Genomic DNA, 26,855 nt, shown 5'->3' on the forward strand with positions numbered 1-26,855 from the left:
GACAGTGGGGAGGAAACGAGTCGAGCCCACAGAACTTATCATTTCTGTGTTCTGTCCCGTCTGTTTTGAATCACTGAGTGCATCATGAGCGTCTCCACACACGCCTAATCAGCACGCTTGGTTCATTTGTTCATTTAACAAGGGGATTGTGGCATGCTTGGCTTCTCGTGTAAAACATCATTTCTCTGGTGTAATATGTGTTGACAGAGACCCCCTCCCTCCCCCGCTCTCTCTCTCTCTCTCTCTCTCTCTCTCTCTCTCTCTCTCACACACACACACACACACACACACGTGGGTCGGGTGTAATGATGTGGAGAGGTTACTGCTTTTTGAAGTGGTTGAAATTTCACACATTAATTTGAGACGTTGACACACGGCTGCAAATTCACGAGCGGCTTCAGAGCTGCACGGGACTCCTGCACGCGTCTGGAGCCAGAAATTTAGTTAGGTAGTTTTTGTCATGAGTTAGACACAAAGTCTTTAAGTATGTGCAACACATGCACACCTGAAAAAAAAAGCCTTTCCAGCAGTCGTAGTGTCATTTGATATTATTTTGTGCGCTGATATTTAGTGGAAATAATAATGTTCAGCTGTGAGGGGCTATCAGGATCAGTGATTCTGAACGCCGACCAAAATCTCTGTCCACTCTCGCCTCAGTCAGTAAATAAAACTGTGGAAAAAATAAATAAATAAATAAAAATTGCAGAAACCACGTGGGAGTGAATGAAGGGAGGGAAAAAAAAAGTTGGAAGGAAAGACAGAGTGGCTGTGTTAGTTCTCTGGAAGGACATTTTTTCTCCTCCCGGTTTTTCTTTTCCGTGAATTTCAGGGCTGCTGGGCTGATAATTTCAAATGAAATTTCCATGGAGGAGAGGGGAAGGGAGGAGGATGAATTAGGGAGGGAGGGAGGAAGAGGAGGAGAAAGATAGGAACAGAGGAGATGGAAGTTTAGAGGAAAGGGTAAAGTCTGGTACAGGAAATGAGCTGATGGAAGAGTGAGAGTAGGGGAAAAAAAAGGAGGAAGAGGAGAAGGAGATGAGGAGAAGGAAGAAGATGAAGAGGGGAGGAAGAGGAGGAAGAGGAGGAGGAAGAGGAGGAGGAGAACGGGTGTGAACAGAAGGGCGGAGATGAGAGGAGAGAACAGAGATGTTTCCTTCCGTCTGTCTGGTGGCTAACCTGATTAGCTTAGCTTCACCACAGGACCAGATCCGGCTGCTCTGCTCTGCCCTGGAAACACACACACACACACACACACACACACAGAGCCACACACTGCTGTCTGCCTGGAGATAATGTAGCAGGGAGCAGATGAGACTGAGTGGATGAAGGCTGTGTGTTGGTGCGGCTGCTGCACGGAGGCTCGGGCTCGTTCAGATGCAAAGAAAAAGGTTCTGCTGGGAGCAAACCTTTCCAAAATCCATTTTGTTGTTTTGTAAAAATGGCAGCGTAAAATAATTAGCAACCTGTTCTGCTACCTGCACGTTGCACTGTGGGCACGCCAGGTGGGAAAGTTGAAACTTCTTCAGAGTCTCTTGTGTCCATCTGAGCTCCATGTTGCTCTTCAAATGAGCTCTGAGTGTCTGAGCAGCAAACAGCAGCTCTGAGGTCAGTGCTGCAGGTCTCTCTGCTGTCTGAAGCTCATCATCAGACAGTGATGGTGGCCTCCATAGGGGGCGCCGGCGAGCGTCCGCTCTGCTTGTCCCACACACAGGGACGCTGCTTCACCTCAGGGAGCTCAGATGGAGTCCTGATCTGCTCGGGAGCTTTCACTCCGTCTCCTTCCTTCTTACCTGGAGAATCCTCCATTAGAACAGCAGCCCACCAAGGTGTGACTCACCTGGCTGTTAGAGGGGACGGGAGACGGCCTCTGATTGGTTCACTGCATGTTACGCCCCAAACACAGCCAGGATTCATGAAGAGACTCAGGACAAGCCTTTAGAACCAGTGCCCTCACTGCAAAAACTCAACATCTTACCAAGATTATTTGTCTTATTTCAAGTCAAAAATGTCTTATTTCTAGTCAAAATATCTCATTACACTTAAAATAAGACATGATCAGCTCAGAAGCAAATTGTTTTGTCACTTGTTTCAAGTGAAAATTTGCTTGTTTCATTGGCAAAATTTGCCAGTGGAAAAAGTGAAAATTCACTTGAAATAAGTGAAAATTAGCTAGAAACAAGAAACAAATTTTGCCAATGAAACAAGCAAATTTTCACTTGAAACAAGAGACAATTGTCTAAAAACAAGTTACTTCTGAGGTGATCATGTCTTATTTTAAGTGTAATGAGATATTTTAACTAGTAATAAGACATTTTGACTTGAAATAAGACAAATAATCTTGGTAAGATGTTGAGTTTTTGCAGTGTGGACTTGGACACACCTTAAACTCACCTGCGCCGTGCTCTGCAGAGCGCGAGCATAGATCATTAGAATCGAGCCCTCCATCTTTTCACCTTGGCTGATCACCTTCATGTGTGTGATGCATATGTGACATCAGTGTGAACAGGCCCCGCCTGCACACATTTACATCGAGCATGCCTACAGAAGAACAGCAAAAAAAAAGGTAATTATTGTGACAGTCATTCATGACAGTGAGTGAAAGGGTGATGTGAGTGTTCCTCTCAGTTATTTGCTGTGGAGGCTGGATGATGTGAGGCTGAGGGCGAGGAGGTGAGGATGACTCTGGAGTGACATATCTCCCCGTATATCTATTAAATTTGCCGCCTTCCTGTCTCCTCGCTGCCCCCAGTCGTTGTTGCTGCTATCCTTTTTTGTTTTGGCCTGACACTGCTGACGCTGATTGATGCTGCCATGTCAAAAAAACAACAAAAAAACAAAAAACAACAACAAAACAAACAAAAAACAGCTCACGGATGCTGGATCATTCTTACAGCTGTTCTTATAACATCTCCTCCCTTGTGATGTTATAAGAACTGGATGATCTGTTTCACGCACATGAAAACAAATCAGACACTTCAACTTTTGCACGGCGCGCACAGCACACGGCATCTTGCACGTCCTTCGCCGTTCTGTCGGCTGCGATGTGAACGGGAGCAGACGGAGCCGCCGTTCGTGCTGCACGGTGACACTTTAGCTCGAGCCTCGGCTGACAGCGCCGCATGACTTTGCAGCACTATTGTATTTCACACAACAAGAAAGATGCTGCAAGATAGGAGGCGAGAGGAAAGCTAACCCGATACGACGGTGAAACATTAGCGTTTGCATGTCGGCTGTTACGTCTCCATCTAAAAGCAAAGCCAGGGCCAGGAGCCTCCGTCATTGTCCGTCGACAGTCACATTGGAATGCTTTTATTTACTTTTTTTTTTTGTCAAGTCAGTCAAATCAGTGCGAGCACACCCCTAACCAAAAGAAAACCCCTTTCACACGTTCATCTCCTCTTCCACCTCTTCCTTCCTGGACGTACCTCCTTCTGCTCCTTTGTTCACATCCTCAACTTTTCCTGATCTTCCTCTTTGTCCTCTTCTTTGTCCTCTCTTAAGCTCCCCCCCCGCTCCGCTCCATCTCTTCCTCCTCCTTCCTGGACGTACCTCCTCCTGCTCCTCTGTTCACATCCTCAACTTTTCCTGATCTTCCTCTTTGTCCTCTCTTAAGCCCTCCCTCTGCTCCGCTCCATCTGTTCCTCTTTGCCAGTCACGTTATGCACAGCTGACATTGCTCGGCCTCTCTCTCTCTCTTTCTGCTTCTCCTCTTTACTCCTCATTTTCTCCTTCTTCTTGGATGTCTGTTCCTGCCTTGAACAGGTAGTTCACCTCATTATCAGTGAATTTATCCTGATAAAACAAATTGCAGGACTGTCAGAGTGCCATGCTTATGTTTATGGCTGTGAAATCGGTATTAAAGTGGTAATAAAAGGTCACTCTCAGATGTACCCTGTCCTCCCTTTGACATGGACTTTATGGACACTTGATATTAACCCTCCTGTTATGTTCACATTTATGAACATCTTTTATGTTTGGGATCAATTTGACCCCTGCAGTTTAAACTTCCACAAAATTATTATAACTAAAATTGTTATCAAAGTTTATGCTTCAAATACTTTATGTTTCTTTGTTGATGACTTAAATATCCCTTTAAGTAAAACATAACCCCCCCCCATTTATACATCTAGTATTCCTATTATGCGACAATGGAAAATTATTCAAATCACCCTAAAATCTCACTGTTTGATCTAAAATTGGAAAGAAATATTAATTTTTGGTGTTTTAATGGCTTTATATTATTTCTAAGTAACGATTTTTGCTATTTATAACCGATGCGTTACAAAGTGTGTAAAACATATCATCATGTCAATTTCATGTTTACCCGGTAGTGCCCATTACATTAGGAACACATTAAATATGAAGCAAAAAAAAAAAAAAATGATGTTAATCGTTTATTTAGAGACGTTAAACATTGGCTGGGGGTCAAATTGAGCCCAAACATGATAGGAGGGTTAAGCTCTTCCTCCTCTTCCTCTTCCTCCTCTTCCTCCTCTGATTGTCTTCTCGGCCTCGGCTCCTTCATGGGAGTTTGAGCATCAGCTGCTCCTCTCACCTCCACTCTGGTAAAAATAGACAGTAGAGAATAGAGACTGTTAATAATTCATCTGAGGAGGTTCTTACCGCCGCGCACCTCTCATAATCTTCATCACTATCCTCCTCCTCCTCATCGTTGGCATCATCGTGGCTGGCTGTCTGTGCGGCTGGGTTCATGCAGCTCCGACGTAAAGAGTCTTATTCAGGAGTCTGGCTTCGGTCTGTGGAGTTTCACCCGGAGAGCTTTGCTTGTCTGAAGCCCAGTTCTCTCTCTCTCTCTCTCGGAAGGTCATTTTTAGAAACTTGCATCTATCTGCTGTTGTTGTGCCGCTGTGTTCTCGGTAATTTGTGTGATGGAGTTCAATTTGATTTGTAACAGCGGCCGAGATGTTCATTGCAGTCAACTTTCAAAGCCCACAGTGTCGTTTTTTTTTCCCTTTTCTTTTTTTAACCAAAGCTCTATGCTGTATGTAATTTAATGCATTAGTTTTTCAATTCCTGTGAGGTTTTTCTTTTTTAAAATTACATTCCTGCTGTGTTTATCTTCTTTAATATTGTTTCATCTGTCTGCACATTTTTTTTTTTTTTTTGGGGGACAGGAGAAAAAAGTCCCGCAGCATCTCAGTGCAAATCACAGTCCATTTCTTTTTTCAGATAAATGATATAAATGCGTTTCTGTTCTAAAACCAGAGCAACAGTCTTATATTGCATTTTAAAACCGCGACGGACGTCATACTTGGCAGCACAAGCCGGGTCGCCACAGCAGGGTTTTAGAAGTGGATAACCCAAGAGTATGTATGTAATGAGTTGATTTAATAAGGAGCAACTCTGTAACATAAATAGTTGCTTTTTGAGGTAAATAAAGTAAATTAACTAATCACTTCTGGAAAGTAGCTCTCCCAGACACTGGTTGCATCATACCGTTATGTTTGAGGTTTTTGTGTGCGTGCGTGTCTAGTGTGTTCCCGATTTATCTGCGCAGAGAGAGAGAGAGAGAGAGAGCGAGAGACAAATTGAGACAAATAGAGAGAGCGAGAAACACAGAAAGGGAGAGAGAGAGCGAGAATGTCAGAGATAAACAGAGAGAGTGACACCGAGACGGAGAGAGACTCAGATTGGAGGCGACGCAAGTGTGTTATCAAGTCGCTAAGATCGCTCCAACGCCTGTTTGTGTGTTAATCTACCAGGCGGAGACACTTCTTCATCTGCATGCAGATGAGGGCAGCTCATTACCGAGACCATTAATAAACCACACAAACACACACACACACACACACACACACACACACACACACAGACCAATAAAGACCTGCAGCAGTGTAAGACCTGGCTGACGAAGGGAGGAAGGACATGAGGAGAGGACAGAAAGGCGAGAGGAGAGGAGGGAAAAATGAAGTTAGGGATGAACAGCAGACTGATAGGGAGGGACGGCAAGACAGGAAAGCTTATGGCGAGCTGCGTCCATTTGTCTTAATGAAAAATGATAACCATCAGAGCAGGAAACTTAAAGGGGCATTAAGTTATCTGTGACCTCTATCGACCAGCCTCCCTCCTAAAACTTCCTGTCCCCTTGAGGCGACCGTGACACAAACTATAAATTGCACCACGTAGAGGAGAACTACCCAATTAGAGCAGAGATCCAGCAGAAACATGGAGTGAAGAGGTAATATATCACCCCGCTAACCACTGGATTGAGGGAACTGCTCCATCATTTGTGTATTTTTTTCTTTTCTTTTCTTTTCTTTTCTTTTTTTTTTTTTGTTGGCTTGTGAACAAAATGTCTTGTGACACCAGTTGCACTGCTCTCCATCGATGGAAATGTCAGCCGACGAGGGGATCGGGAGAGTTTTTCCTCCAAACACACAGCAGGGCAGACCTATCGAATCTTATCATCGCTGTGCGGCACCGGGACAGCAAAAACTTACCTTCCTGCTTTAACTTTTTTTATCCGCTGGCTGGCTGATTTCCAGTTTTACCCGTGTTACGAGGAAGAAAATATTGTAGAATTAGAGCACAATGTTGAGCCGTGGATCTGTCAAAATGTTAACTAGCTGTGTTGGGAAGATGAGAACAAGAGTCTGTGGAGCCGCTTGAACTTGACTTTGCCGAGATCCGACTTCACGTTTGAACAAATTACCCATTGCGTCGTCATAAATTATCTGAGAAAAAGGCTGCTGATCAGAGACCGGTTCCTCTCTCTCTCTCTCTCTCTCTCTCTCTCTTTTTAGCACAAGTGAGGATAAAATGTCCTCACGGCTTAATCAGCGCTCCCTTTTTCCAAGAATCTGTATGAAAGCAAAGTCAGACAGATTCGCCATTAGATAGCTTCCATCGGTCTAATTGGAATCGTCTTTTTCTCGCGGTGCTGCGCTGCCGTCCCCGACAAAGAGATGCACACTAACCAGTTATTATGGCATTCAGATTCTATGGTAATTGAAAATGAGGTAATGTGGGCTGGGAATGATAGTAATTGAAAAGGAATTAAGGGGAGATTAAAGCGAGGTCTTATTAGATCATTTGTTCATGGTTGATTCATGTGCCTGGCTGTGGTAAATTAACTAGGCCTTAGTGTGTATTATCTGAGCTGATTAAAATATTTAGCTGGAGTTTACTGGGCAGGCCCAAACTCACATACCTGTAATAGTTATGAAATTGAAGTGCCTAGAAACCTGAAGTGACTCCATTTTCACCTCCTTGGAAGTACATGATGTTGTGTCATTGCTTTTTATTTCTCCCGCAGAAAGAATTGGGAGCTGTTGGGGCCTTCCTGTTTTTTTTTTTTTTTTTTTTTGTTTTTTTCAGTAGATCGTAACCCTGAGGCTGCATTCACACTGCAGCTCAAAGAGTTGAAATGTGTTGGAAACAAGCGGTAGAAGTGTAAGCACTAAAAAGCATGTGACTTTCGTTATTGTCACAGTGTTTTTTTTTTTTTTTTTTTTTTTTTTTTTTCACACCACCGTCACCTCATATCGGATATCAGTTACATTGCAGAGTAGATAGGAACACTCATGTAACACGTCCACGAGGGCCTGCAGCGTGAACGTAGCCGTTTAAATGAAAAAGGATGAAACATGTAGGACATAATCATGAAATATTAGGAACTAGAAACAGCATTTTTCTGGTGAATTGGAAACAAAAATTGGAGCAATATTATACATCACCCAGCACCTTAACTGTTTATTTATTATTTATTATCTATATATTACATCCTAGGTTAATATACATTCACACTGTTTTTCAGACTGGAGGGGAAGTGGTGATTCCTTAAGAGGCCGAATCAAGTCGGTTAGTTCCTGAATCCCAGTCCCGGGCGTCGGGTTCTGCCACTTGGTTCTTGGTTTCGTGGTTTCATACTAACTCTCCTTATCTATGCAATCATGTATATACTTCAATTCCATCTGTACATTTCATTTCATACTCATTACCATCTGTATATTTCACATCCCATATCTCTTTTTCTTAGGTTAGCCCTTATTGTATATTTTTTGTTTTTAGTCTTTATAGTCTTTATTGTAAATATTTAGTTAGTCTTTATAGTCTTTATTGTAAATATTTGGCCTTTATTCTGTTTTATTTAACTTTATTATATGTTTCTACTGTTGCTGCTGGAACACCAGAATTTCCCTGGTTGGGATCAATAAAGTTTATCTATCTATCTATCTATCTATCTATCTATCAAAACGTGGACCTTTGCAACTTTATCTGTCCTTGAAAGGTATTCACTTCTGCAACAGAAACCTCGTCCAAAGCGAACACGGCCTCATTAGCGGCTGACATGTCAGAGCGCCACGCAGCGAGCCCGCCGTGATTGACGGATGTTTCCAACAGGTGACATAGCAACTTTCACGGCGGGCCGGGGATTTTCTGATTTGAATGACACAGCTCTCCAGACAGCTCGGCTATTTCCAGAGCTACGACGATGCCTCCTATTATTGTCGCTGTCTGCTGCCGTGCTGCCGCGCTGCAGCGAGGAGGCAAATCCACAGTGACTGGCCCAGGGAAACACCTCCTCCGAGAATCCTCCCTAATGGACAGATATGGGTCAGTGCTGCCACATGGACTAGCTGCTGCTGCCGGAGAGATAGTGATATATATATAAATATATAAATGGCTTTTTTTTTTCCTGTTAATGGAAAGTGTGGAGTCCCCTGCAGCGTTTCACCTTTTTAATTTATTGCGTAGTGACAGAAAAAAGAGTAAAGATCAAGGTCCTTGGTTGATTTAAGAGAGGCCCAGTCAAGGTTGTAAAGTACCACCCGTCTAATGTTGATAAATTTTAGCTGTAGCTGTGAGATTTCCTGCTCTATGAGGCGTGCAGATTACCAGGCTTCATTTAGACATCCTGTTCTATTATAAAAATCTGTTTAACTATTAAAACAGCACTCGTGGTAGGTCAGTTTTATGCACCATCTACCTTATTGACGTTGGGCTTGTTACTTAATTTCTTAGTTATGATTAATTATGAAATGGTGCCGAGGTTAAAGATTTACAAACAACTGCAGAGTTTTTTAAACCTTTGAAGAGGTAAAAATTTACATCTGTTTGTAAATTACATATTAATTGATGGCAGATATAAAAGCCTCTGGGACTAACCTGTGAATTTTGATCTTGTTTACAGTCAAATATTGAGTTATCACTCTGCATTTAAATATAAACACGTAAATATCTGTTTTGCTTCCCTGTCACCTCGTGATAGAGAGGCATCAAGCATCACTGATCATTCAACAGTGACTCAACCACATCCACTTAATGAGAGCAAGGACTTCAGTGTTTTTAACATTACATTATGTTGGTCCTGTGCCTATGAAACACCAAAGCAATGTCCACTCAGCGCCACAAGTTTTACCCTGATCAAGAAAAATGAAGATTTTGCAGATTATTTGAGACAGATCTTCACCACATGGGACGAAAACGAGCTTTCCCACTCAGGAGGAGGTTGTGAAGTTAACACCGGGCCATAAGCCGCGTGCAAAGAAGTGTCTGTGTCAGTAAATCTGCCTTTTCCACCAGACTCTTTGGCAGTCAGACAGCCAGTCTGTCTGTTTTCTCGTGTAAAAAGCAGTTTGTCTGTGCAAATAGAGAATGCCACAGTGCCAGTGCGACGATCTCGCCTCCCAGGGAAAAAAGCTTCTTATTTCAAATCTGGAGTTCTTCCACAGAAAAGTTCAGGGCGGGGGTCATCGACTACGTTTGTCCAAGGGCCAGAATTTTTGTAAGCCGACTCTGTGGGTCTGCTGACTGAGGAGCGATGCTTCAAAGCTGTCATTACGGAAATGTTATTGCACAATGCAGTCCTGACCGGCAAGAAATATTAATCGACTTTAACTGGTTTTGATGCTATTATGAATAAAAGGCTGTCTTTGTGCCGCCTTTATTCATACCGCTATTCAGTGACAACCAGCGAAGCGAGCGCAGCTTTGTGAGCGCATCAGCGCACAATAAAAGTGTGTGAGCCACAGGTGGAGGAGCGGGGACCCCACCTCTCTCCGGCATGGTCTTCAAACACTCGTTCTCTTCTTGTCTTCTTCTTCTTTTCTCCGTCTTGCATCAACAAGGTCCTCCAGCAGCGCTAAAGCCCTTACACACAGCCCTGTGTATTTATAGCGACTATTAATTGATGACACATGTGCCTCTAAATCAGTCCACAGTCACATCTGTACTACGTGTCACACAGTGCATCAGAGATATCTTCACTCACAGTGTCAAATAGATGAATAGGCTTCTATCGAATCACACATGCACAGTGAAATTGGATGTTAAGGACACTCGTGTAAATTCCCTCTTTCATGTTATTTTCCATTACTTTTCCATCGGCCTGCAGCCAGAACCTGTGTGTGCCCGTGGTGTGAAGTATGAGTAGAGGTATGCACTTTCTCATCGCATGGAAAAACACATTTTCACCGTATACTCGTCTCCGCCACTTTAAGATTTTGTAATTGGTTAATTTTTGAAGTAATGAGTAAGGAGTCCAAAGGTCAGAGATCAGAGCCGCCACACCCCGAACTCTAGAAACTAAAGGAAAATGTTGATTTTGACTCTCCTGCTCCTTCTTTACCTGTGTTTTTGTCGGCGTGTTTCCTCATTTTTTTTTCATCTCACCCCTCCGCCTCTCCTGTTTCGGTGCAGTTCTCATTAATAGCTGAACATCTTTTGACCGCGTATGGTTTGTTGAATTATGCATCACATCCCTGCTCGGCATGAAGAACGACACGCGTCTCTGAAACAAGCAGAAAACATTACTTGGACCCTCTCCTGGACGTTTTGTCACAGTTACTGTTATCGCTTTGCTTTTTTTTTTTTTTTTTTGTCAGCCTGTCTGCCTCTCTGTCTCTCCCTCCAGTCATCTGTCTGTCTGTCTGTCTGTACATGTGTCTGTGTATCCGTCTGTCTGATGAGAGTTGTTAGCGCAACGTCAGTAATGAAAAGGCCAGTTTAGCATGGAGACACGCAGGGCAGACAGCATGGGGGCCTGGCTGACTGACAGGGCCTGTGTGTGTGTGTGTGTGTGTCGGTGTGTGTGTGTGTGTGTGCGTGCAACCCACAAAGTTGGATTGAGTCAGTTGGTGGGCGACTGCTCCAATGTCACTGGGGTCTTGGTCTCGTTGTTCATTCTGCTCAGGTCGGTCTAATCAGCAAAACATCTGATTTGTTCCTGATGAGCTGATGAGGAAGTGTGTGTGTGTGTGTGTGTGTGTGTGTGTGTGTGTGTGTGTGTGTGTGTGTGTGTGTGTGTTAGTGTGTTCGTGTGCACTAGAGAGTGGAGAGAAATGTGTGTAGCGCTAAAAGGCAGTTCTAGCACTCTGGACCTCATTACTGAAAGTGCAGGTCTCTTTAGATGCTGCTAACAACTATAGATGTGTGTGTGTGTGTGTGTGTGTGTGTAGAATCAGCTTTGACATGGAAGTGCTGCAGAGACGCACAGCAGTGATTCAACAAAACTGATGTAGTTCAAAAACTTGTATTTTCATATATGACTGCATAACCTGCAGATAGAAAATGAAAAAAAAAATTATCAGAAATGGTTGTTTTTTTTTTCGCCCTGTACAAAACAAACAACAAACAAACTGAATCCGAAATCGTGACCCAGTACAAACTGAACTGAATCAGCTCACCTGTACAATCTAATCCAGTCCAATCCAACTGTTGTGCCGTAAAGTTTCCTCTCCTGCTGCCTGTAACGCTCAGTAGAGCATTTTATTGAGGTGTTTCCACTATTCTGTCCCCCTCATGTTATATAAACAGGGAGGACAAAAAATTAGAAACACCTCTTAGTATAATATATTCCAGTAGCAGACCTCTGCAAACTACAACCTCAATAATAAACAGAGAATTAAATGTACACATTCTGCACCATGTTTAACACAAACTGAACATGATAAACTTTGTTAAAATGCAGAGTTAATGTCAGAGCGGCTCACCTGAACTGCATCAGACTGTGCAGGTGGACACAGTGTGTGTAGTGAACAGTAGCTCACCTTGTAAACAACATGCAGTGGCCATGTTGTAGTAAGACACGGAGTCTCTCTCCTGGAAAACATGCAGGTCTGACAGGAGACAGCGCTGGTGATGCTGCTTTTAGAAAAGCACGAGGAGCTTTCAGTGGAAAACACACTGAGAGGTGGAGGGAAGAGTCGGCGGCTGGGTGATAATATCTCAGGAGTGACGTTCTGTTTCTAGCAATGCCTCCAGATACACACACACACACCGAGCAGCCGAGTTGACATGTTGTGTTCAATTTGCAGGCCTGCCTTTCCCCCGTCTCGCCGCTCTTGTTTCCTTTTCATGTTTGGGGCGACGTGTCGGAGCTGCTGTCGTGGCTGCTGACACTGATGCAGCGGTAAATAAAGTGATCTGAGAAAGGCTTAAAGATGGCGGGTAAACCTCTGTTTCATTCATGAAAACAGAGCTAATCTGAGAGTTTGACGTGGATTTACATTTCGCTGCATGCAGAGCAGAAGGATTTGAGGATATAAACCCCAGCGAACGGTTCGTTACCTGCTGAAGTGGCTGCGAGAGAAAACACACTTAGCTGCAAAATTGAGTATTGATGATCCAGTCTTTCCCCCCTTTTTCTATCAATTCTTCTTCAGGCGTCTATCCGTAATCATTGATCCTGTTCTCGTCTAAATTCAAATGTTTTAAGCTGCTGTTTTTTTCTGCTGCTAAACATGTTGCAGCCATTTAATTTCTGTTGAATCTGCATTGTTTACCGAGGACTGTCATTTTCAACACCCATAGGAATGAAGCAGCACATGTTGTGTTTACTGACATCCTGACCTCCAGCTGAAAGCTACAGTCACAAAAAAATCACATGATAAATCAGCTTCAGTCACAGGATAGAGAGATGTCAGAAGAAAGAAAGTGATTATCAAGTCCAAAAAACCCAAAGTGAACATTGGTCCCAGGTGCCAGATGTTGCACCAGCAGTTTAAACACAGGATTCCTAGCTGTTAAAACCATCTCTGTATCGTAAACTGGGTTTGCATTCAAAATGTTTCGCTTTTTTTTTGGCACATTTAGAAAATTTGATGAAAGAAATTGCAAATGAATGGGGGTTTCCATAATAAATAATAATAATAATAATAATAATAACTTAGATTTATATAGCGCCTTTCCAAACACCCAAGGACGCTTTGCAAAACAAAGAAACAAATCAAACGAAAACAACAGACAGAAAGAGCAAACATCACAAGGCAAGCTAAAAGAGAAACTAGCCTAGCGAACAAGGACCAGAGGCCAGAGTGAACAGATGTTTCCATGAACTACGCTGTGCAAATTGTCATGCTGATGTCACACAGGACGCCTCAATCCGTGTATCATTCGTTCTTTCTATTTTCAACTGCCAATCAAAAATTTAAAAATGAAAAAGTGACTGGTTATTTTGTTATTTGTTTTTTAATCTAACACCAAAATCCAAAATATGCCTGTTTTTTCATAGTTCAATTTTAGGCTCGGATCAAAAATACGAAATGGAAAAACGGGAATCAGGACTGAATTTGATTTTATTATTTAATTGGAAGTTTGGTAATGAGCGGTAGCTCACAGCAGATCACAGTGGCCAGGTGCATTCAGTCCCACCACCCTGATCACCGCCACCATGGATAGTTATTACGTGTTGTTTCAAGGACCAAAGCGTGTGGCTCTAAAAGAAGAGGACATGACAACCGAAAAAATCAGCTGAGCTGAGCGGCACCGGACGCTCACCTGTCAGATCCGGCAGACCTGACCGGGTGGGCGCGGTACCGTCCGGTGCCGCGGTCGGCCCGCCTGATTGGCTGATTGGCTGACTGGCGCCGCGGTAGGGGTAACATGGAAGGGCGCAAGCCAGTAATTTTGCCTAGGGCGACAACATAGGCAGAACCGCCACTTTGCTATTTCACAGAAAAGGGCCGGGTTTCCCAGATCGGTTAAGAAGGTCTCCGGAGCTACTACCCATCATTGTTAAGAAGCTCAGCTGATTTTTTCGGTTGTCATGTCCTCTTCTTTTAGAGTCACACGCTTTGGTCCTCAAAACAACACGTAATAACTATCCATGGTGGCGGTGATCAGGGTGGCGGGACTGAATGCTCCTGGCTGCTGTGATCTGCTGTGAGCTACTGCTCATTACCAAACTTCTGGGTCACGTAAACCGGACCAATTAAATAATAAAATCAAATTCAGTCCTGATTCCCGTTTTTCCATTTCGTATTTTTGATCCGAGCCTAAAATTGAACTATGAAAAACCAGGCATATTTTAGATTTTGGTGTTAGATTAAAAAACAAATAACAAAATAACCAGTCACTTTTTCATGTTTTAATTTTTGATTGGCAATTGAAAATAGAAAGAACGAATGATACAGGGATTCGCCTCCTGTTATTAATAAGTTCAAGTGCAGGTAGGTTCAGGTAGGTCAGAGCCCAGAATCAGTCCCTCCCTCACCTCTTCATGGTGTATACAGTCAAACGGGCGATCCGCATTACCAGAATAGTCACCGTGGCTCTCAGTTCTGTGGTAAATGAATGTAAATGTCTGGAAACACACCTGTAGGCTGTGCTCTGTTTGTTGTGTTGTCCTCTCTGTGGGTCTCGGGGATTCCCATCAGTTCTCATCGGTCAGTCATGATTTGATGCCTCCTCTGCCGGCAGCTTTTAGGATCTAGATCCGTTCTCGCCTTTTTTTTTTTTGGTTTGGAGTCTTTTCGGTCTTGAAAGCTGTTTAGACTGTGCAAAACAGGGTTGCGACTAAATTTTAGGAATGTCCCGCTGTTATTTTGCACCTTCAGGATGCATTACAGAAACTCAGTGGAAGTCTGTGCTGCATACACAGTCACATTGCAGCGTTTCTGTAATGTCCTTTTTACTGCCGGCAGCCTAACAGGGCGATGACACCGTCGCATTTTTAACTGTTAAATGGATTTATGAGGCTTGCATTCCTTCCTTGCTATTAGATGCGAGATTCATCAGCACGTCTTTGAGAATGGAGCAGAAGTTAAAAGCCTAAATGCAGAGGAACATAAATTTGTGTACTAATCAGTGTAATAATCTCTGTCTTAATCTGCTGAAAAGTAGCGTGTTTTATCACTGTTAGCATGTGTTTGATGCCGGCTGCCCAAACGTCATCACCCCTTCACACCAATCCAGTGGAAAAAAGGCGATTTTAATGTGAAAGAAATGAAACCGAACCTCTGTGTGCTCTCTCTCTCTCCCGGCCAGGATGACAGTTCACTGAGCAGCGAGGAGGAGGCAGAGATGAGCGAGCCCACATGGCTAGCAGCTGATCTGGGAGCAGCGTCGGACCTGAGCCCGCCGAGCCGCGGAGGAGAGAGGATGCGCCACAACTCGCAGAACACACACAGCAAGGAGGACGACGGTAAGCACCAGCTACGATTTTTTTTTTAACTTTTGATGAAAACCTCACATCCACGAAGCGCCGGCCGTTCAGGAACTCAGCCTGGTTTGAGTTTCTGAGTTTGTCCAGCAGGTTTCGACACGGTTTCACGACCCACAACAGACCGTGCAATCCTTGAACTGATGTCAGAGTGCTGAAGGTGAAGCGTGTAGCGTGAAAGGCCGATGGCAAAATCTCTGCCAACGTGTTCAGCCTCCTCAGTGATAGTCCAGTCATTTTATGAATAAACCTAGGACAAACTGCAAGAGAAGCAAACTCAACTGATTCTGTATCCTCAGTTTGTCCTGAGTGACGGGAAAAAAGTCCCTAAAACCTGGCCTAAAACCTTGAATTTAAAGGTTACTATATATATATATATATATAGCAGCCTTTTAATTCACTGTTTAAATGCCTGTTCTGGCTTTTATTCCTTATATTCCTTATTAGTGCATATCAAATCAGATAATGTGTGATATGCATGTGTAAACAGAATAATTCAAAGAACTTGTAATTGACTTTTTTTCTTGTCTTTGTGTGTGTAATCAACTTGTGAATTTTTATAGTGATATCTGAAAGTCAAATGTTGAACCCCTTTCTCCTGTGTGTTAAAAACAGTGTTTTTTGGTAATATATGATCATAAATAGGTGATTTTCAAAACTTTCCACCAATGGGATTCCTTGGGACTTTTTTCCCCTCACTCAGGACAAACTGAGGATACAAAATCAGTTGAGTTTGCTTCTCTTGCAATTTGTCCCAGGTTGACCCCAATTTTGGCCTAAAATTACTGGACTATGAAGCCACAGAGAAAACACACACACACGCAGGAAGCAACAGGCTTGGTGGGAAATGCGTTCTTACTTTTGAGCAACCCTACCGCTGAAAACGACCGTGATGTCGTCGGTTTGTTATCGTTAAAATGAGAAATCGCAATTAATTGGATAAGATGTTTGAATGTTAGAAGAAAAAAAAAAGATGTATTGATTTAATGGTCAAAATGCTGCACACACACACGGCCGCTGCACCACAAAGACATGGACAGAATTCAAGCTGGTCAAGGTTTTCACATGACAGCAGCAATATGTGTCATCTCTCTCTCTCTCTCTCTCTCTCTCACACACACACACACACACACACACACAGACACACACACTATATCCCCCTCATCTCTCAGTCAGTGGCTTTCACCCTTCCTTCTATCTCTTACACTCTTTTCTTTTGTTCTCTCTCCCTCTCTCTCTCTCTCTCTCTCTCATCGCTCACTGTTTCCGGCTGAATTTTGATAAGTCTATCTCTGACAGGGAAAGCCAGGAAATTAGATAAGTTCTCCTGGGAAATTGGGGAATATTACGGGAATGCACCACAGTGCATTTCTCAAAAATGCTTTCTTGCATCTGAGGGTGTTTTTTTTTTTTTCTTTTCTTTTCGTTTCTTTGCGGAGGTCATACTGACCGAGCCGGGCAGGGCCGGCGTGTTCGGGTGGTGGAAAGCACTGGAACCGAAGTCACAGAGGTTTAGATCAGTTTCATCGGTGGGATCGGCGTTGTTTTCCTTCCTTCCTCTCGGTCACTGTCGTCCTGTCGTCCGCACATCTCCTCCCGTCAGTCTCTCTCTCTTGCTCCAATACTTCCTCTCTGTCACTCGTCCTACTTTCCAGCTGTCACTCTCCTCCTTCCATCATTTCCTCTCCTCCTTCAATATATCACCTTCCTCTCTCCCTCCTCACCTTTCTTGCCTTCTACCTGTCACTCATCTCCCTCTCCCTCTCTGTCTCTCTCTCTCTTTCTGTCTCTCTGTCTCTCTCTCTCACACACACTCTCTCTCTCTCTCTCAGGCTGATTGCATTGAAAAGCTTCCTGCTGTGAGGAGTGCTCTCTTTGAACACAGCTGTACTGTTTAATACGGCTGCAAGGATACAGCAATTACCTGCTACTGTACCTACTGCCTCTGCGTGTGTGTGTGTGTGTGTGTGCACATACATGCGTGCATACATGCATGCGTGTGTATGTGTGAGTTTATACCCATGCATAGTGTACTTGCCCAATATATTTATATGCACATTTGTTACTAGAGCCGCTGGTGTGTGTGTGTGTGTGTGTGTGTGTGTGTGTGTCTTTGCCACTCCTTTAAGCTGTTACTGAGCTAACAGAGCACAGCAATGCATTGAGCCAAGCCCAGCTCTGTGTGTGTGTGTGTGTAAGCTGATGTGTGTGTGTGTAAGCTGATGTGAGTGGAGTGGAAGGGCCAGTGCCAGGCGAGAGGAAATGCTCCAACCTATCTGCATCAAGCACTCTCTCTCTCTCTCTCTCTCTCTCTCTCTCTCTCTCTCTCTCTCTCTCTCTGCTGGGTGGAAGAGGCTGAAGTGAAGAGAGGAGTAGTGAGAGGATGAGCGAGGGGGAGAGGTGGAGCAAAAAGGGAAAAGGGACTGCGGGGGCGTTGCTCTGCACCACCCAGAGATCAGCTGTCCGTCCGTCCGTCCGTCCGGCCGCGTGGGCGGTGCGGCTCTGACGTCTTTCTCCCGTTTGTGATTTTCTCTTGATGGACTTTGAGTTTCTGTCGCTGCTTTTATCATCGAGTCACCTCCCGACTTGTAAACAGCGTTCATGTCAAAATCCAGCTGGGAATCTTGTGTTTTTTTTGCTGAAAGCTCTGATGTGTTCGACTACAGGGGCTCAGTGACATGGTGACAACTGTTAAAAGCACAAATAGTCACAAATTTAATGCTGCTTTTACAATGCACGCTTACAGTAACTAAATAATAGAATAATGATGAATTAATATAAATAAATGAACTCTTTCTGTCATAAAACTGAGCAGTTTTGTTAGTCAAACAGTTTAAAAGTGTCACCTTTTGATATAAACTTGAAAAACTGTAATGTTAGCTACATTACTTTCTCTTTCACTTATTTTACTTTCCCGCTGATATGAACACTTACTGCAAAAACACAAAATCTTACCAAGATTATTTGTCTTATTTCAAGTCAAAAATGTCTTATTTCTAGTCAAAATATCTCATTACACTTAAAATAAGACATGATCACCTCAGAAGTAAATTGTTTTTAGACAATTTTCACTTGTTTCAAGTGAAAATTTGCTTGTTTCATTGGCAAAATTTGCCAGTGGAAAAAGTGAAAATTCACTTGAAATAAGTGAAAATTAGCTAGAAACAAGAAACAAATTTTGCCAATGAAACAAGCAAATTTTCACTTGAAATAAGAGAAAATTGTCTAAAAACAAGTTACTTCTGAGGTGATCATGTCTTATTTTAAGTGTAATGAGATATTTTGACTTGAAATAAGACGTTTTTGACTTGAAATAAGACAAATAATCTTGGTAAGATTTTGAGTTTTTGCAGTGTAAGTACAATTATTGATGGGGATTGTTCTGACCTCTGCCCTCCTGCCCTTGGAGGTGAAGATCACCTGTCAATCAAACCGTGTGGGCGGGGCCGTGACGTCGTTCTCGTTGGATTTTCTGGGTTAGGGTTAGGGTTGCTGTTGTTTCTCATGCAAACCAAGCACCCTGCTGTTCTTCTTCTGTTTATCCAAACTAGAAACATTAGACGCATCACTTCCTGTGCAACAGCGAAAAAAAATAAATAAGTAAAAAAAAAAAAAAAAAAAAGCTACCAGACAGGAAGACTTTAGAAGAGCGACTGGAAAAGCTTTTATGCGCCGGATGTCGGTTGAATCATTGTTGTGTTGCGTCAATCAGTGTGAAAAAAGCATCAAAACTGATTTTTTTTTTTTTTATTATTATTATATGATAACTCTAGTGATTATTCCTTTAGGGGAGGGGCTAGGCGAAAGGCAGATGGAGTCAGGTGTGCTGACATTTTTAAAGAGCGTGGGAGGAAGAGCAGGAGGATGAAATTGGAGAATTGAAACATGATGAATGAAAGGATGTAACAGGGGTGGTGGGGAGGAGGAGAGAAAAAAAAAGAAAAACCACCGAATGGAATGAGATAAAATAAAAAATAGAGGTGAGGATGGGATGAAATGATGAAAGAGGAGAGGTGGGAAGGAGGTAGAGGAAAGAAGGTACGTGTGTGTGTGTGTGTGTGTGTGTGTGTGTCCAGTTACTGTAGGTGGTGGAGTGTATAAGGCCCTGTCATTAAAAGGTCACCCTGCTCCACACAGCACATATAGAAGGCAGTGACGGGGTGTAGGCGTCCAAATGCCACAACACACCGAGAGGCAGGCAGCACATGTGCCCTTCCCATTCATTTAAACGGAGGAAACAGGCAGCCGGCTGCACTGGAGCCTCATTATAAAATATTTCTGATGTGTGAAGCGCTCAGGTCGGGTGTCGTTTGGGGCTGCATGGACGGACGGACGGACGGATGGATCTGTCTAATCATCCATGTGAGTGAAGAACGAGGTGTGCTCGGCTTCCTGTGGGCCTTGAAAACCCACTCGTGACTTTGTGGATTTGAGAAAGATGAAAGAAGTTCAACTCTAAAAGATTTTGAAAGTGAATGATTGGATAGATAGATCTGGGGGGAAAAAAAAAAAAAAAGAGAAGATGAGGTTGGTTCAGGAATCCCACCGGCCTTGAAAATCCATCAAAAGTTTGTGCTGCTGAGGAAAATAAAAATGAAACCTTAAAGTTTTTGAAAATAAATTGATTGCCTCAAAAGTTTTTTTTATTGAATTGTAGGACCCTATTGTGTAAAAAAAATGTTGTACAGGCCTCTCATTACAGGATCAAAAACCTTCTTCTTCTTCTAGATATTTCAACACCACCACTCTGAAAGTTACTGAAAGCCCCTTGAATTTAATGTGTAATGTTTACAAGAACCTCAGAAGGAGAAGAAGAATTCAGCTGTGATTTTTATTGGAAAAAAAAAAAAAATAAATAAAAACTAGGCTTTCAATATTTTTGAAAACAAATGGATGATTTTGAATGTGTCCCAAAAAAAAAAAAAAAAAAAAATAACAACCAATTTATCAGAATATCTCTGCTGTCCAGACCTCCCATCCCATGGCACAGGGCTCCTACAGCAGCATTCACAGACAACATGACAAGTAAAACATGAGACCTCTGTAATGTCTAATTCTCACCAGTGTGTTCGCTCAAAATGTCAATATGAGTTGCTGAATTTCACAAAACAAGACCTTGAAGGTGAGTGAAAGATGAACAATTTAACCATTTTAAAAAAAAAAGAGTCTTTGCATGTCCCCAAACAGGATTTGAAAGCCCCTGAAAAGTCTCTGAATGTGACGCCCGGTGTTTGTAAGAGGCTTCCTGTCTGAGGAGCCGCTCCTCCACTCCTGTTTTTTCTGAGCAGATTCCTGCGAGCAGCGCCGGCCGCCGCTCCCGCCGCCGCTTCACGAGACTTTTGCAAACCCGTTTGAAGTGCAGCCCTCACCTGCTAAAAGCTGACATATTTTTAACTTCCAGCGCTCGGCTCTCTCCCTGCGCTTGAACGCTGCCAAGCTCTCGGCGCTGTGAGGAAGCGGCGGCGGCGGCGGCGGCGGCGGCGGGTCTTTTCTCTCTCCGCTGAAAATAACGAGATGAAGGAGCCGCTGCTGGAGGGGCGGACGCTCAGCCAAACAGCTCATGGTTGATCTGAGTCCCAGAGTTAATATCAGGTGGATGTTTTCCTAACCAGCAAAGCTGTCAGGACACTTAACGGGAGCGGGCAGCTCATCTCAGCACAGCAGATGGTCGGCAGCACACACACACACACGCACGAGAACACACACACACACACACACACACACAATTGAAAACATACAGCACACTGAGGAAAGTAACAAACACACACTCTCTGTCTCTCCCTCTGTTTACACACACACACACACACACACACACACACACACACGTCCAGCTGAGAAGCAGCTTGTAAATCACTGTGTTAAGAGCTTCTGACCGCCAAATATGCTTTTCCTCTCCTCTGTGCTCCCCTCTATCTGTGGCAGCTGAACAGAAAGCTCTTACTGCACCGTGATCCAGGCCGGCGGTTTCCAGCTTATGGCCCGTGGCCCACAGATGGGTCCTTTAGAGATGATTGGTGAGGGTTGCGTAAGGCAGCGGGAAACTCCTTCTTTCTCTTTCCCTTAAAAGCCAAATTGATAAACATGGGTAGAGTTGCCATAGGTCACTGAATTTTGGAGCAAGTAATACAATATCATGCCGCAATTTAAAAAAAATCAATCACACACATTTATTTTCATGTGTTCAATTTCTGTTCACTTCCCCGTAGAATTAAACAGAATAATAAACTTTCAGACCACTGAATCTGAAGTGTGTTTAAAATTTTGGAAAAAGAATATATATAGGTCAAGCGAAATTCACCATTTTAGTCTTGGAAAAGGCGAATCATTTTACATTTAGCATAGTGAGGGAACCCTGACTTGTGTGGCAGTGTGTGAATGTGCTGAATATGACGCCTTTTTTTTTTTTTTTATATCTTTTTTTTTTATATATATCTTTATTCAGTATCTTATTCTTGAGTTATTTTATTATTATTGCTGTGTTTTTACTGTTTTAAATCGTTCCATATTGTTTTTTATATTTTATTCAGTATTTTTTTTTTTTTTTTTTTTTTAAATTAACCATATTTTATGAGCGTGCATCGGTCTCCTTGTCCTTTCACTTCTTATTTTATGCTTATTTGTCAATCAAGATGTAAAGCACCTTGAATGTCATGCATTTGTTTGAAAGGTGCTATATAAATAAAATTTGATTGATTGATTGATTGATTGATTGATACATGCTCAGCCAACCTTCCCTTAACACACTTTCCCCTGTAGCGCCGCCTCACCGCTCAGCTAACCTGTTCTGATCGGTTCCACTGTATTCCGCTCACACACACACACACACACACATTGATTTGAGCACTATCAAAACTATCTGCAGCTTCTGTGTTTTTATTATTTGAGCTCAAAATTAGCACGGTCATTCATACGCCGGCCAAGCTCCACGACCGCCAGGCCCTTGAACCCGATAAAAAAAAAAACATGAATCATTAAAGCGGCAGCAGGGAAATGACCGGGTGTTTCTTCACTCCTGAAAAAACCTCCCCTCCTCGCAGGTATGTGGTTTTCCTCCGACGGCAGCGGTGTGGGATATCAGTGGCAGGCAGGTGCAGCGCAGTGTGGCTAACCTTGACTGGGCCTGTCACTGAGAATTTATTTAGCTAATGCTACGGGCTGTAACCTTGGACGGGAGCCAAGCGGCCCGGCCGGCTCGCTGGACCGCCGCCGCCCGTCCACCTGCACCCAGCAGCAGGCTCCTTCCCTGCAGCAAAAGCCTGAACCCTGCAGCTCTGCGCCGCCCAATCCGGTCTGAACACGACGGAAATTACAAGGTGCAGGCCGACCGTTTGACTGATAAAGCCTGCTGCTGAATTTAGATTGAGATCACTGAAATCTGACCTGAAATCTGCTGACACGGCGTCCTCAAAAATCTTAAAAAGTCTAAAATCCAATAATCTGAATATTAGGTCGTAAAATGTCTTAAATATGATTTTGATAGGTCTTTAAAATTGATCAGATCATGAAGTTAATGTTAGTGGAGTAATGCCTGCGATAGTTCAGGCAGTCGACTTGAGCTGCACTGCCACACACACACACACACACACACACACACACACACACACACACACACACGTCATGCCTCACTCTCCACACGTCGTCTTCCTAATGCACCTTCCCAAGGCTGTTTAAACTGCACAGCGCCTCAGCCGCATCAACTTCAGTCTGGCTTTTAAATGTCTTTTTGCACAAAATCAGTGTCGTAACAAAGCTGCATGACCAGCGTGGCCCCTGGAACCACTAATGCAGATTTATCAGAGAGTGTGTCGTGTGTGGTGTGTGGGTTAACATGGCGTCTGCTCTCAGAGCTCAGGAGAATGTAGACCAGCTCTTGTGTACACACACACACACACACATGCACGCACACCCATTCAAATGAATGTCAATAAATTGGTTTACTTTACAAGTAATTCTGTTCCTCTGATTTTCCTTCATATCCTTTGTACTTTTGCCAGTTTGGATGTGAAATTGGTCTTAAAGAGGACATGAAACACTAAGCAATGTTATCATAATTTAAAGAAGGTATCTCACCCTAAAAAGATTATATGAGTTTTAACACTGATGGCAAAAGAAATATCAAAATATTGCCATTTAACCCTCTGAACCCCAAGCAGTTTTGGGGTGTTTTCTGCTCTCCTCACATTTTGGCTCACTGTGGGCTTGTTTTTGCTGCACCTCTATGGAAACAGCACAGCTGTGGCTATCACGTGAAGCCATTCAAAAATGTCTTTCACACAGTATGAAAGAGTTATAGTGCCATAAGTAATAAAAAAATAAAAAAGGCAAACTGATTTTTTTTGATAATTTATTTTACAAAAATCGAGAAACACTGGAATAAATGTACAGAACATTTTTTCAGGTGCCCACAAGTGTCACTGATCCAGAAAAAAAAAAAGTAGGGCTTCACATGATTAATTTCCTGAAATATTAACATTTTTCCAACCTGTATAAACTTAGGCGTTTTAACTGCCTTGTGCCCTTCCATGTTACTACTGTTGCCTACAAACTGAAATTCTCGCTGAAGACCGCAGAATTTTCTGTTTTTTGAATGATCTGGGTTGAGTAAACGACTATTTTTTGGCGAATTGTTGAATGAAGCATGTATAATAAAATGATTCGAATGAAAAATCACTTTTTTAGGCTTAGTTTCGTCCTTTTTTCTACCGCTAAACGGAGGTTGGACATGTTGCATTCAGGGACCGTCGGAAAATTCAAATTCCGACGAAAAAATACGTTTTTAAAGCTTCCAGCTATGATAAACGGTTGAATTTTGGCGATTTTTTAAAAAATATTTATAAGAATATTTTTATTCTGTTGACGGGCGTGACGTCACAGGATTGGTTGGTGCTACTTGTCAAACTAGCACTCATTCATTCATTCATTCATTCGTTCATTCAAAATGACAGGGAAAGCGGAGATTGGTAAAAAGGGAGGCATGTTTTGCATTGCCCCTGGATGCTCTAATGAGTTTTACAGAGTTAAAGGCCTGGAGAAACCAGTACATTTCCACCAGTTACCAGTAAATAGAAATTAAATAAATTTTCCGAAGCTGGCTAGCTGCTCTCAAGAGGAAGAATCCACCAGCTAGAGGCCGGGTTTGTAGTGAGCATTTTGCAGCTGATGATTACATGGAGGAAACCTTTTTTGATGAGGCAGGAGTACTGGTGACTCGTAGAAACAACAAGCTCAAACCAGATGCTTCTCCCTCCCAGTTTGATTTTTCCTCATAACGCACGGACGACAGACCGACCCACTCCGTCCACAAACACAGAGGTGGCTATGCGCCGTAAGGAAAGAGCCCAGCGGCGTAGCATTTTAACAGAACAGAGAGAGGTAAATACGACCAGTTAAAAGTTTAACAATCCAGTAAAAATGTTCCACAACCCAGTTCAGTCTCAATCATGATCATACCCTCAATTCATATAAAGACAATAATTTCACGGATTAGACTCCCTGATTAAAAAAAAAAAAACTCACCATAACGCTGAATCAGTGGGAGCCCTGAACCTGTTTCTGCAAAATGACGATCCCACAGGGAGTGATAAGGGACAACCTGTGACTCTCTTAATTAATTTACACTAGCTCGCTGGCTTAAATTTTGGGTTAACAATCACGTCTTGACATGTGTCAAACTGGTGTGACGTGAGGTACAGCCACTTTCAAAGTATATAATGTTGCCTAAGTCACAGTGTCCGTCCTGTTAGATCTGCTCCTGATGAAATAAAATGTTATCACATCGTCTCTTAAAGCTTATGGCTGTGAATGACTGTATATAAGAAATCTTTTAAATATCCAAACATTACCAAATGTATAATTTCAAATGTGCAAATGAATATGGTAAAACACAAATCAATCGCCAAAATTAAATAATGACACTATGTCCATATTGTGTCCACCTGTAATATTTTACTGATAAATATTTTCTGAACACATCAACTACTAATACTAGACAGACATATGACGGCACAAAAACGACCCTTTCTGCCTCGTCCTCTTGACATTTGTCCTTCTCAATCGCTCGCTAGATCACCCGAACTCAACCAACCTCAAACCGAACCGCTAACGCCAACCAATCCCGTGACGTAGGCAGTGACGTAAAATAAAAAAAAAAAAAAAAAACGTACCAGAAATGCATTTTCAAAATTTGATTTTCTTTAAAACGGCTGATTTTTCCGCTGTTTTTATTTCGGTATCATGTTTTGAATTTATACCCATATCATATATCGGTGTCTGTTCTGTTGTTTCATGTCCTCTTTAAACTGCGTTCAAAATGGTCTTACAAGGTTTAACTTGTTCAAAGCTGCAAACCCTGGTGCTGGATTGGGTTTGGGCAAAATGTTCCCAGCCACAGCCGCTCATCGGCTCAAAATTTCAAGCCCAATTCAAGTCCTAGCTCTTTGAGAGGCCTGTGTGTGTGTGTGTGTGTGTGTGTGTGTGTGTGTGTGTGCATGCCTCTCCACACCACTCTGGCTCCAAGCGGCCCGGCCCTCCACAAGTGGCCCCTCCACTGCCTCTCAGTTGCGGAGAGAGAGCATCGCCTCATTCCCCCCGGAGCTCCAGAAAGAGATCCACAGCAACAACACCCCCTCCCCCCCACACCCCCCACCCTTCACCACTGACCTCCCCCACCCTGAGAGCCTCCTTCCTGGTGTGAGGGACGGGCGAGGGCTGGGCCTCCTCTCCCGGAGCTCTTTGAGGCTCTCGCTCTGGGGGAAAAGGGTCGGCGATGAAGAGGACTTGTCAGAAGATGTAGCCGACACCAGGCAGGTCGTCTCCACAGGGGATACACTGGAGAGAGGGAGGGAGTGTGGAGAACGGAGAGGAAGGAGAGAGAGGAGGAGAAAGGGAGTGCTTAGCAACAGCAGTGGGGGAGAGAACAAAATGGCGGAGGGCACGGGCAGACCGATATATTGATTTGTTGACATGTCGGGCCGGTCGGTGTCAGCGACTCCTGATACGACACGGGTCCCCGCCTGCCTGCAGCACAGAAAAACAGCCGCATTTAGTCCCTCTGCAAACTTTCTTTGATTCACATCAGACTGGAGTCGTAGTTGATTAGTAAACTCTTTTGTTGTAAATGCATTCTTTGATCAAAGGCTCGATGCATGAGCTGAATCCACTGGATCCCCGTTCATCAGAGAGCTGCATCATTACAGATTTCAGTGGAGAGTTTTAGTTTCCCGTTGCATTATAACGCTGAAACAGTCAGAATTTTGATATTTTAATCATTTATCCACCAAAAATGCCAAACATTCGCTGCACCCAGCTTCACTAAGATGGTTAAGATGCTGAGGTTGATCGCATTTCTCTGTTTAAATTATAAAATTAATACTTCTGTTTTTTACCATCAGCGATTAATCAGCTGAGGAAAAATCAGTCGCTTCATCAGCAAAGACAATGATCATTGCTTTGA

At 43.1% G+C, this 26,855-nt stretch overlaps 1 protein-coding gene across 2 annotated transcripts in view; it reads left to right on the forward strand.

Annotated features, from left to right (window-relative positions):
• LOC115362229 (nucleolar protein 4-like) overlaps window positions 1-26,855 on the forward strand; it is a 230,872-nt gene that overhangs the window by 105,778 nt on the left and 98,239 nt on the right. For both annotated transcript variants that reach the window (XM_030056080.1, XM_030056081.1), the window contains exon 5: window positions 15,229-15,385. In XM_030056080.1, the coding sequence (XP_029911940.1) occupies window positions 15,229-15,385 (157 nt within the window). The remainder of the gene's footprint in view (window positions 1-15,228; window positions 15,386-26,855) is intronic.

The sequence above is a fragment of the Myripristis murdjan genome, chromosome 7 (assembly GCF_902150065.1).
Source record: "Myripristis murdjan chromosome 7, fMyrMur1.1, whole genome shotgun sequence".
NCBI lineage: Eukaryota > Metazoa > Chordata > Actinopteri > Holocentriformes > Holocentridae > Myripristis > Myripristis murdjan.